This window comes from Anser brachyrhynchus, assembly GCF_964034855.1.
Source record: "Anser brachyrhynchus genome assembly, chromosome: 3".
Classification (NCBI taxonomy): Eukaryota; Metazoa; Chordata; class Aves; order Anseriformes; family Anatidae; genus Anser; species Anser brachyrhynchus.
The window spans coordinates 99,704,858-99,716,905 of NC_137696.1; the positions used below are offsets into that span (position 1 = coordinate 99,704,858).

A 12,048-nucleotide genomic window follows, 5' to 3' on the forward strand; every position below is an offset into this window, starting at 1 on the left:
TCTTTGTAAAAGTTTAACTAGCTTTCATAGGATATCTTAGGCAATTAAAATCCAACAGGAGAATTTCCATCTGTTTACCAAGACAGAAACTGAGTATTAATTTCAGAATTTCCTTTCCCTGGAGAGGACCCCTATTTCTAACAGGTGGAATACAAAGCTTTATCTTGCTCTGTGCACAGTAAGGCATGAAAGCATTGTAACTTCCAACAGAAAAATTGGAACAGGACAGTTCATCTTTTATTCCGTTTTAAAGCTTTTTACAAGTACAACACAAAGAGAATATTGTTTCTACAGTGGCTTTATTTTTAATTGCTCCTACATACCATCACTGAGGTTAGACGTCTTTCAGATACATATGGAAATCTTTCACACATGACAGAAGAGGATTTTCAACGAAATGATGCTTTGTTGCCTCACTAGGCGTAAGAAAGCAATACCTCCTTAATCATTTCAATAAACTGAAGGCACATTCAATAGCATAGAATCAAGCCATACTCCTAGCTATTTCCAGCAGCCTGCAAACATTAATTTATTCTCACAAACCTGAGTGCTGAAACTGTGACAGGACAATATGAGACCGGGGAATAAGTAGCAGAAATACAGCTCCACAAACACAGCATTTGCTGAAATGTCTGTTCAACCAAAGAATGACATTTATAATACTCTCAGAAAGACCCAGGAAAGCCCATGAGCCACTCTTTAGCTAGACAAATTCATTCTCGGTATTACACAAGTCATCTTTTATCATCAATATGTACTGGTGCCAGATCTTTCAAATCAGCAACACAATTACACATAAAGTCAGCTACATCTTAGAATATTTAAGGGTGTTGTTGTTTTTGTCTTTTTGATTAAGTAGTATTTTAAGAGAATTTTTGTTCAGTGTAGCAATGATGATACATCTTTTTTATTAATTTTATTCTGAGAACTACAGGCAAACCTGGAGCTTTGTAACAAAATAGTTTGTGGCTGCCATGCAAAATTCTATTGAAATCATTAATCCAGAAACTGCAATATCCATTTTCCATTTCAGAGTAGGAATAAAAAGAACAGGAGACAGCAAAAGATTAATTTCATCCCATAACAAGATATCAGGTGACCAAGTATCTAATACCAAGAGGAATAACTATACACAAGTCAGATTTCCAAGGTTCCCCACTTGCTAAAATATTTAAAATATCTGTATGTTCATACCCTATAATTCACATTTATGCCTGGGTATAAAGTCTATATAAAACTTATTTACTTGTACATTAATACCATTTGTTTTAAAACTGTATATAAATTCTTCAACAACTGTATCTAATAGCTTAAAAAAAAGGTAAACAGTAGTTTTGGTTACACATCTACATTCCAGCAACTTGCAGTAACTAGTACAAATAAGCAGAATCAAACTGATTTTAGCACATACAAATGCGCAACCATGTGTTAAAAACACACTTGCACAACAGAAACCTATTTTTTTCACCTACATGGACAATTATGCAGTAAGTTGCATTCTTGAGCAATCCATACAGGATTTTCATAATTTCATTATAGTATTCTAATGATGGCTCAACAGCTATCTTAAGTATTCCTTGAAAGCATTTCTTTTTAGTTTTCAGTTTTCCAGATTTCAGTATTCATGACATGGCAAGGTTTACAAAGTCTCCAGATCAGTGTAATTTGTTTTGGTTACTAAGGCAAGAAGCCAACATCTTAAAATTAGTGGACTGCAGAGGTTCTAGAACAAAGTTTATTAACAAAAGACATACGCTGACCAAGACTATTTTCTGAATTAAGTAATCTGATGAGAATGGGTTGCACAGTATGTATACTTTTGGTTAGAATAAAGCACAGCCACTGAAACCTTTAATAAGAGGTAAGCATATTTCACACAATTCATCACTAACATGCCAAAAAAAAGCAAGGTGATTCCAACCTGAGTGTTAGTTGCTCTGATTGACAGTTGAAACATACAAATAAATGCCTTATCTGAAGAACACAGTAACCCATCTAGAATCTTGATTCAAAGATACCTCCTATAAACTTTAGTAAAAAATGTTTAACTTGTTTTCATAATTACACAGTTTGCAGTTAAATGTTGTTTGACAAAGCAGACAGAGCTTCTTCGGTTGCAGCACACAGTTACATCACTTAATCCTCATTTCTGTGCCAAGACTATTCTCCAAGTTTAGGAGGAGTTCTGAGTGTTTGTTTTTTTTTAAAGCCTCAAGTTCACATTTATTTTTTAAACAGAAGTACAGAAACTACCTTAAAGAAAATTTTTAAAAACATCAGGCACACATTACATAACACAAATCCAGAAAGTAACATACTTACGGCTTCAAATTGTAAGTTAACATGCTCCAGGAACTTCTGCCTTAAACCTTCAGTCAGTTCATTGAAGCGGTATCGAAAGAGATCCATTTCTTGTTGAAGAAACCAACGCCTGAGATCCTCACTGCAGAGAAATGACCAAAACCAGCATATGTTTTCTGATTATGCATTCTCTCTTTCAACATAAAGCAGATGTCAGGCCTAGTGAACACAACATTAAATGCAAGGCTGACTTTGTCATAGGACCCACAAACTGAGGAGCTTGTAAGAGAAGGCAAGAAACCTTCAGGAAGGAGCACTTAATCAGAAAAGACTTTTGAAGAGACAATACCTAAAGAAGCATGACTGCGCACGTTTCGGAAGAATGGAGGTAGTCAATCTCAATACTAAAAACTGCTCTGCAGGTATTTAAGTTGTTAGCCTCTTTTAAATGGTATTAACCATTTCTTACCTATTTTAGTTTCATCATTTCTTAGTTGTTCTAGATAAGGATAGCCACCCACAGATAATATTCTCCTTAAAGGGCAGCTTTTCTTCTTCAACATGGCACAATATTTTTTAGTAGCACTATTGGATGCATTACAAAGCCTACTTATTTTAAATATTACTTCTGGGGTATCCCCTAGCTGGGGGAACATGCACACCTATCAGGAAAAGCTGATGAAAACTTGTACCCCTGGGTGGCAGTGTTAGACTACTAGAAACTTAGAAAGGGGCTGCAGCAAGAAAACACGTCTGGCAACACACCCTCTGCCAGGCCCCAGGGAATTGAATCAAGCTAGTTTGCAGTTATGCCTATTTAAGCACACTTTTCAGACACCACTTGCTATATTAGTAGCTTTCACCACCTAACCTAATGATTTGTGCCAAGCTCATTTTTTCTGACCTAGTACAGTAAAATCCTATAGAGTAAGGTATTCTATTTGCCTCCCAAATTTATCTTTTGGAGAACATGACAGTTTTAGAGCATTGAAATATTTCACTCCTGCAATACCCGCTTTTCAAGACAGAATATACAGGATGCAGTGTCACCTCAGTGCTCATGATACCATTTTCCACTATCTGAGTAAGCACTAAGTCCACCTTTTCAAGAAAAATAAAAAAGCTATTTAAAGCAGAAACTGTTTCCCCAGCTTCTTTACTGCAGCACTATATCAAAGCTACCTGTATACAAAGATATGAAAATACATTTGCAAATAGTTTAAAGAGTGCCTTGGACCCCAGCCGAGTCTTCCCCTTCCCAGGGTTTTTTTTCCCCCCTAGACTACCAAGCCAAGCTCTGTCCTGCTGATTCTGCAGCCCACCAAAACAGGTATTCATTTCTGCACCACATTTCACCCTCAACAAGCTGCTCACCTCTGACCTGCGTATAGCCTAGCTCTTAGGATACTTCCTTGAAACACCGGGTTTGAACCAGGTCTCCCATTTCCCAAGGAAACACCCCAATCAAATAAGCCCTCTCTGAGGCAGGCTCATGAGCCTGCCACAGCACAGGCGTCTCCTGTTATGCAGAAGACGGAGGTTCCCTCCTCCTGCCAGGCAGCGGGAGGAGACCTAGATCAAGGGGGGGAATGGAGGCAGGTGCCTATTCGGGGTGGTAGGCGAGCCCTCTCTCCGCCCACCTCACCTTCTCATCTACCCTTAAATTATCGATATGAAGGACTAGAACAAGACAATCCGAATGACAAAGTAGATAAAAACCCGTCCCAGCTGGAGGGGGCGCCTAAGACAAGGCGACCTACACATCGCATTGCCACATCATCCTTCAAAAAAGAAAGAAGGGCTATTGTTATGGGGGGCTCCCTTCTGAAAGGGACAGAGGGACCGATATGCCGACCGGACCCAACCCGCAGAGAAGTCTGTTGCCTCCCTGGGGCTCGGGTGAGAGACTTCGCCAAGAAAGTCCAGCGCCTGGTACGGCCCACTGACTACTACCCGCTACTGGTCTTTCAGGCTGGTAGCGATGAAGTAGCAACGAGAAGTCTGAAGGCGATCAAAAGAGACTTTAGGGATTTGGGGCGACTACTTAGAGGATCAGGGGCGCAGGTTGTGTTTGCCTCTGTCCTTCCGATAGGGGGGATCGAAGCTGAAAGGCGTGCTGTTCACATAAACTCGTGGCTTCGAGACTGGTGTGACCGGCAGAACTTTGGGTTCTTTGATCACAGGAAGGTCTATGCTACACAGGGCCTGATGGCACCTGATGGGATGTGCCTCTCTCGGAGAGGGGTAAGGATCTTTGGTCAGGAGTTGGCAGGGCTGATAGATAGGGCTTTAAACTAGAGTCGAAGGGGGAAGGGGCTAAAACCAGGCACGCCGGTGAAGACCTAAGGGAAGGTACGCTAGAATCAGAGGGGCTGGGTGCCAGTGAGGTCCTTCGGGCAGATCCACAAGGTGCTGAGTGTAAGGAGACGCACCTGAAGTGCTTCTACACGAACGCACGCAGTATGAGGAATAAAATGGATGAGCTAGAAGTCCTGGCCCAGTCCTGCAACTACGATATCATCGGCATAAGCGAAACCTGGTGGGATGAGTCCTGTGACTGGGGTGTTGCGATAGATGGTTACAGGCTCTTCAGGAGGGACAGGCAGGGTAGGCGAGGTGGTGGGGTGGCGATGTATGTGAAGCAGGGGCTGGACTGTGTGGAACTTCAGGTCGGCGATGGCAAAGTTGAGAGCCTCTGGGTAAGGATCAAGGGACGAATGAATAAAGGGGATGTCGTTGTGGGAGTCTATTACAGACCGCCTGGCCAGGACGATAGCGCCGATAAATTATTCTTTACAGAACTAAGAGAGGCCTCGAGATTAACTCCCCTTGTCCTTATGGGGGACTTCAACTTGCCAGACGTTAAATGGGAGTGCCACACGGCTGACACGAGCAAGTCCAGGAGGTTCATGAAGCACCTAGATGATAACTTCTTGGTGCAGGTGCTAACGGAGCCAACTAGGAAAGGTGCCCTCCTAGACTTGTTGCTAGAAAACAGAGAGGGTCTGGTGGGAGATGTGGTGATTGGTGGCCGCCTTGGTCAAAGCGACCATGAAGTGGTTGAGTTCAAAATTTACGGTGACAGAAGGAAAAGTGCCACCAAAACCTCATCCCTAGATATGGGGAAAGCGGACTTCAGGCTGCTCAGGGAACTAGTCAGCAAGGTCCCCTGGGAAACTGCTCTTGAAGGCCTCGATGTCCACCAGTGCTGGTCATTCTTTAAACGATGCCTCCTAGAAGCACAAGATCAGGCAATTCCTAAATATCGCAAGTCAGGCAGGCGGGGCAGGAGGCCGGCGTGGCTGACCAGGAACATTCTAATGGAGATTAGGCGGAAACAGAGAGTGTTTCGCTACTGGAAGGAGGGCCAGGTGTCATGGAAAGAATACAGGGATGCTGTTCGTGTTTGTAGGCAGAAAATTCGTGTGGCCAAAGCACACCTAGAGTTGAAGCTGGCTGTGTCTGTGAGAGAAAATAAAAAGGGCTTTTTCAGATATGTGAATGGAAAAAGGAGAACTAAAGAATACATAGGGCCACTCCTTGATAGGGAAGGTCTCCTCACAGACAATGACATAGGCAAAGCAGAGACGCTTAACGCCTTCTTTGCCTCTGTCTTCAATGCCGATGATGGGCTTCGGGACCCAGGGTGCCCTGAGCTAGAGGACTGGGACGGTGGGGATGACAAACTCCCAACCGACCCTGAACGTGTGCGGGATTTGCTACTCCACCTGGATCCCTACAAGTCCATGGGTCCGGATGGGATTCATCCCCGGGTGCTGAAAGAGCTGGCGGACGTCATCGCGGAACCTCTCTCAATTATTTTTCAACAATCCTGGGAATTTGGAGAGGTCCCGGTAGACTGGAAGCTGGCAAATGTTGTGCCGATTTACAAGAAGGGTCAGAAAGAAGACCCTAGCAATTACAGGCCTGTCAGTCTCACGTCAGTGCCTGGTAAAATCATGGAGAAGATGGTTCTCCAACTTATTGAGGCTCACCTGGGGGACAAAGCAGTTATTGGTCCCAGCCAGCATGGGTTTGTGAAGGGCAGGTCCTGCCTAACTAACCTGATTTCCTTTTATGATAAGATCACCCGTATGATGGACCAAGGGAAACCAGCTGATGTGATTTTTTTGGACTTCAGCAAGGCTTTTGACACGGTTTCCCATAGGATCCTACTGGACAAAATGTCCACCATACAGCTAAATAAAAACATCATACGCTGGGTGAGCAATTGGCTAACGGGCAGGGCCCAAAGGGTTATGGTAAATGGGGCTGCGTCAGGCTGGCGGGCGGTCACCAGTGGGGTCCCTCAAGGCTCCATTTTAGGGCCGGTACTTTTCTATATTTTTATAAACGATCTGGATGTAGGAATAGAAGGTATTTTGAGCAAGTTTGCTGATGACACCAAACTTGGAGGAGTTGTGGACTCGAATGAGGGTGGAAAGGCCTTGCAGAGGGATCTGGATAGGTTGGAGAGCTGGGCGATCACCAACCGCATGAAGTTCAATAAGAGCAAGTGCCGGGTCCTGCACCTGGGACGGGGAAACCCTGGCTGCACGTACAGACTGGGCGATGAGACGATAGAGAGCAGCCTAGAAGAGAGGGATCTGGGGGTCGTGGTAGACAGCAAGTTGAATATGAGCCAGCAGTGTGCCCTGGCGGCCAGGAGGGCCAACCGTGTCCTGGGGTACATCAAGCACGGCATCGCTAGTAGGTCAAGGGAGGTGATTGTCCCGCTCTACTCTGCGCTGGTGCGGCCTCACCTCGAGTACTGTGTGCAGTTCTGGGCACCACAGTATAAAAAGGACATGAAACTGTTGGAGAGTGTACAGAGGAGGGCTACGAAGATGGTGAAAGGCCTGGAGGGGAAGACGTACGAGGAACGGCTGAGGTCACTGGGCCTGTTCAGCCTGGAGAAGAGGAGGCTGAGGGGAGACCTCATCACAGTCTACAACTTCCTCGTAAGGGGGTGTCGAGAGGCAGGAGACCTTTTCTCCATTAACACCAGTGACAGGACCCGCGGGAACGGGGTTAAGCTGAGGCAGGGGAAATTTAGGCTCGACATCAGGAGGGGGTTCTTCACAGAGAGGGTGGTTGCACACTGGAACAGGCTCCCCAGGGAAGTGGTCACTGCACCGAGCCTGTCTGAATTTAAGAAGAGATTGGACTGTGCACTTAGTCACATGGTCTGAACTTTTGGGTAGACCTGTGCGGTATCAAGAGTTGGACTTGATGATCCTTAAGGGTCCCTTTCAACTCAGGATATTCTATGATTCTATGATTATATAACAGATGAGGACCTTCTTTTAAAAAGATAAGTCACAGAGAAAAAGAAAACAGTCCAAATATCTGCATCTGTCATTAATTCCGAGAGATTCCAGAGCAATTTTTAAGAGATGAAGGGAAAAACAAAAAGAACATAAACACCAGAAATGAACAACTAATTATTCATAATCCCACACATGTGTAATAAAGAACAGTAGAAGGAATTTTACTTGTAATCGTGTTATACACGTCATTTCCTTCTTTCAGGATTATAAACTATGCCAGAGAAGGGCCTCAACAAGGGCCATGGTGAGGTTTCCTCCATCTGGAGGCTTCTGAGGCCTCTGCTACACCCCATTCTGCTCAGGCAGTCTGTAGCCAAACTACATGCAACGTGCCTGGTCTGCTCTGGTCTGTTCTCCACCACTCTGCACCAAAACTCTCACCTGTCCCAGGACCTATTCCAAGGAAAATCTCCATCCATTTCAGCTCCATCTCTTTGCCTAGAGCACAGTCCATCCTCACTTTCCTGGCCTGGTCTTCCCCTTAGAGCCTGTATGCATCCATAGCAGCAGTTCAGTCACCTCAGCTATCACAGTAACACAGTACTCATTCTACCACTCTCGCCAAATTTAAACAAATGATACTGCATTAGAGTGCAATTGAACTAGTAATTCAAGCCAAACGCACTTTGTATTTGCTGGTTTTAATTAGAAAACAGGACAGCAATGGCAAGGCGTTAGGAGTTCATACTGATGCATAACAAAGCTGCTAATAGACATAAAGCACTGACAACCTCTACCATCCAAAGACTGCAGCTGAGACAAAACAAAAGCACTTGACAGGACCAACTACATACCTCAGATTACGCGTGGAAAAAAAATGGTATGCAAGCACCCAAAAAAAAGCATCTTTCTTTTAGACAGAACGAACAGTCAGTGGAGAAAACCTCAAACTCAAGCAGTATTTTTAGTTTCCCAGAAATAAGGCTCTCTTTTGACAATATTATAAAGCCTATTTACATAGGTCTTTGGTCACTAAGAAACAGCTGAAGTATATGCAGCAGTTAAATTTAATTGTCCATAACTGAAACAATGACTGATAAACTGCTGTACTTTATTCTCAAAAGGAGATGACAAAAAGAATAGGCTTAAATCAATGCTCAGTGTGTAAAACCCAGAAGTTTATATATTACAAAGCTAAAAAATAAAACTTACTTCAAAAGCTGGACATTTATCTTAATTCTGAATATGCATTTTCATCACAGTTGAAATCATGCTTCTAGAAGAAAAGGTCTCTACTTGAACCTACCGCCTCTCTGTTTAGTAGCCACTCAGCTCTGTAGTATCTATAAAACCTATGATAAAGTAACGTAATGTAACATCTACATCTAAAGTTATTAATAAGACTATAGAGTAATCCAAAAAGTACTTACGACTGACAATAAGCAAGGCGTAGTATGAAATGAGAGATATGGTCCTTTCTTCTTGCATCATAATCATCCTCAGCCAAAGCCTACAAAAAATGTATTATTTCAGAGAACTGATCTCTTCCAGATTAAAAATCCACAATTAATTTATCACGGCTGTTTAACATCATATTTATACTCACATTTAAGACAACAAACACAAGACTATTAAAGAAGGGGATCGACGAAAAAAAACAAACAGTACCCTAGAAGACAAACTAGAACTCTGACAGAATACCAGAATTTAAGTTTTAGGAACAGTATTTCATCACCTGTATCTTTATTCAGAATTTCTGAATGGTGTACAGAAAATAGCGCAAAAAGAAAGTTCCTCTTTTATACTTACTTTGTAGGGAAACTTAAGTCTGCGGAACTCGGCCTCCAGCTTCATTTTGTATGAATCGCTACTTCTTACATAGCTCACACCAAGGTTTTCAACTACTTTAAGCACTGGGGGGAAAGAAAAGAAAAATAAAGTTCATATTAGAGACAACACCTTGAAATGAAATCTTACTGTATCATGACTCGAGAAATGAACAGAACAGGTAAGGTCACATAAATTGCTTCTTATGGTAAGGCGAGCAAAAGGGTACGAAATATGGAGGATAGAGCACGGCCCACCTTATCTGTAGCCCACAAGACCTGAGCAGCTCCCCCAACTCTGAGACCCAGACAGTCAGTACAGAAGGGGAGACACCCGACTGATGGATCCGCCTCAGAGCATCAGTTTTCATGGTACTGGCTAAAAAAAACTTGGCTTCAACTGTTTGGGGGAGTTCAGGGGAACCCTGGCTCACAACAGTTTCAGTCGCTGTACTGAGAGACATCCAGTAAAGATATGCAGAAACCCAGAAACTGAAATATTCTCATAAAACACAACCCTACAGTCCAAACCCATAAAACCCTGACTGCTTACACACCGAGCTTTCACTGTGAAATCAGCTGTAGTTCTTCGAAATATCTACAGCAGCACATTCTCCATTAACAGGGGTGTACTTTAGCGCGAGTGGGCTGCTAATTTCTATCAGTAACAGACAGACAGGGTACGTCAGGCTTGTCAAGAGCACAAATTATGCCAGAAAGAACCCAAAACCCCACCGTGACGCTTACACCCAAAAAACCCCGAGTGAGGCAGGTTTGGGCCGGCACCCCCGGGGCTGACAGACTTTGCCCGGGGACCCTACTCACGCCTCAGGCGGTCGACGGCGAAGCTCTCAAACTCGGCGAGGGAGATGTTCTCGGTGGGGGGCTCCTGGTAGAACTGCAGGCTGTGGGGGTACGGGTCCCGCCTGTCCCCGGCCAGCCTCGTGTGCCGCTGCCGAGCTCTGCTGCTGAACTCCATCCCCGCCGCCGGCAAGCCTGCGGGACAGACACGGCCGCTCAGGGACGGGGCGTGGGGGAAAATGGAGGCCGGGGAAGGGGCCCCCGGCCCTCAGTGGGACAGGGGAGAGGGTCCTGGGTCCATCCCCCCCTCGGCGGTCCCGTCCCCGCTGCCATTTCGCGGCCCCCCCCCCCCACCTGCTCCCGCTCCGGCCCCGCGCGCTCCGGCTTCCCGCGCACCGCCCGCCCCGCCCGCTTCCGTCCCGCCCCGTCCGGCTGTGCCCGCACTCAACATGGCGGCCTCGGCTACGGGCGCCTGCGGCCGCTCTAGGCGCTGAGGGAGCTCTATGGTAGCTGCCTCAGCAGCCGTGGCGGGGAGGCTGGTACCTACAGGGGTTGCTTCAACTGCGGTGACCTCGGATTTTTTCGCAGTCACGACAGGATTTTTGGTCGAGCAGGGTGTGTGTGTCCTGCACGGCGGCTTAGCCTTGTCTCCTGTGCAGCTGCCCCCGGTGGTGATGGTGGCAGGAGGTGAACGCCCCTTGGTGGCACCCTCCACCCCATCCTCACCCGGAACAATGCCCTTTCCTGAGGAAAATAAATACATAAATACATAAATAAATAAATAAATTGTAAAATGTTCTTCCCCTTTTTTAATATTCTTTTATTTAAAAACTCTGAATTTTTGGGAAATCTCATGGAGGACTTTGAATGTCTGTCATGGCAGTAATTTCCACTACTTGTCTGTCTTGAGACATTTTCAATATTAGGTATGCTGAATATCAGTATAATAAAGTGATTCCCCACAAGCCAAACTGGATTCATGAGTAGTTCCTGTAATTTCAGCTAACAACAGCTGAGCCAGGTACAGTTGTTCAGTAGTACCAGACCACAGCCAGCACTGGATATCCATTCAGGGGGACCTGGCCATAAAAGCCAGGTGCATAAATTCATCATCTCTCAGGTATCTGAGATGTTATCTCTGAAAGTTAAAGCATCCACCCGAAGGGTCCTCTGGTGCACTTAAAATGGTCAATGCTCTTCATAGTAGACAGTGAGCATGATTCCCAACCTCTTTGTTTTATTGCCAGGATTGCCCCGGTCCAGATGCAGGACCTTGCACTTGGCCTTGTTGAACCTCATGAGGTTCACACAGCCCCACCTCTCAAGCCCATCTAGGTCCCTCTGGATGGCATCTCTTCCCTCCAGCGTGTCAACCACACCACACAGCTTGGTGTCATCATCAAACTTGCTGAGGGTGCACTCGATCCCACTGTCCATGCCACCAACAAAGATGTTAAATAGCTCTGGTTCCAGTAGTGACCCCTGAGGGATGCCACTCATCACTGATCTCCACCTGCACGCTGAGCCAGTGATCACAACTGTTTGAATGCCACCATCCAGACAGTTCCAAACAAGAGATGTTGGTTGATCATCTTGCAACAAAGTGAGTATAAAGGGATGGAAAATCAGAACTACCGTGCGGCTTATACCGACAAAGTGAATAAATAAATAAATAAATAAAATCAGTAGCTTAGGCTGGCAACTTGTTTTTAAGAACAGTGAAGCTGCCTACCATGGACCAGGACACGTACTGTTCTCATGTTCATGGGCAACACCTAAGATATTGCAGAGTAACTGGATAGCAACTTTAACAAGCGGGCCCCCTAGAAGCAAGCCTGAAAATGTAGACT

At 45.0% G+C, this 12,048-nt stretch overlaps 1 protein-coding gene across 3 annotated transcripts in view; it reads right to left on the bottom strand.

Moving 5' to 3' along the window:
* PRIM2 (DNA primase subunit 2) overlaps positions 1-10,876 on the bottom strand; it is a 113,203-nt gene extending 102,327 nt beyond the window's left edge. Inside the window, exons 1-5 of one of the 3 annotated variants that reach the window (XM_080584873.1) lie at positions 10,746-10,876; positions 10,223-10,393; positions 9,381-9,484; positions 9,002-9,081; positions 2,323-2,443 (exon numbers count right to left, since the gene is read on the bottom strand). In XM_080584873.1, the coding sequence (XP_080440999.1) occupies positions 2,323-2,443; positions 9,002-9,081; positions 9,381-9,484; positions 10,223-10,376 (459 nt within the window). In that variant the 5' untranslated portion in view covers positions 10,377-10,393; positions 10,746-10,876. Of the gene's footprint in view, positions 1-2,322; positions 2,444-8,012; positions 8,138-9,001; positions 9,082-9,380; positions 9,485-10,222; positions 10,394-10,552; positions 10,620-10,745 lie in introns of those variants that run through there. The other 2 variants (XM_080584872.1, XM_080584874.1) reach the window with 2 other exon arrangements.
* Between the last annotated feature and the right edge of the window lie 1,172 nt (positions 10,877-12,048).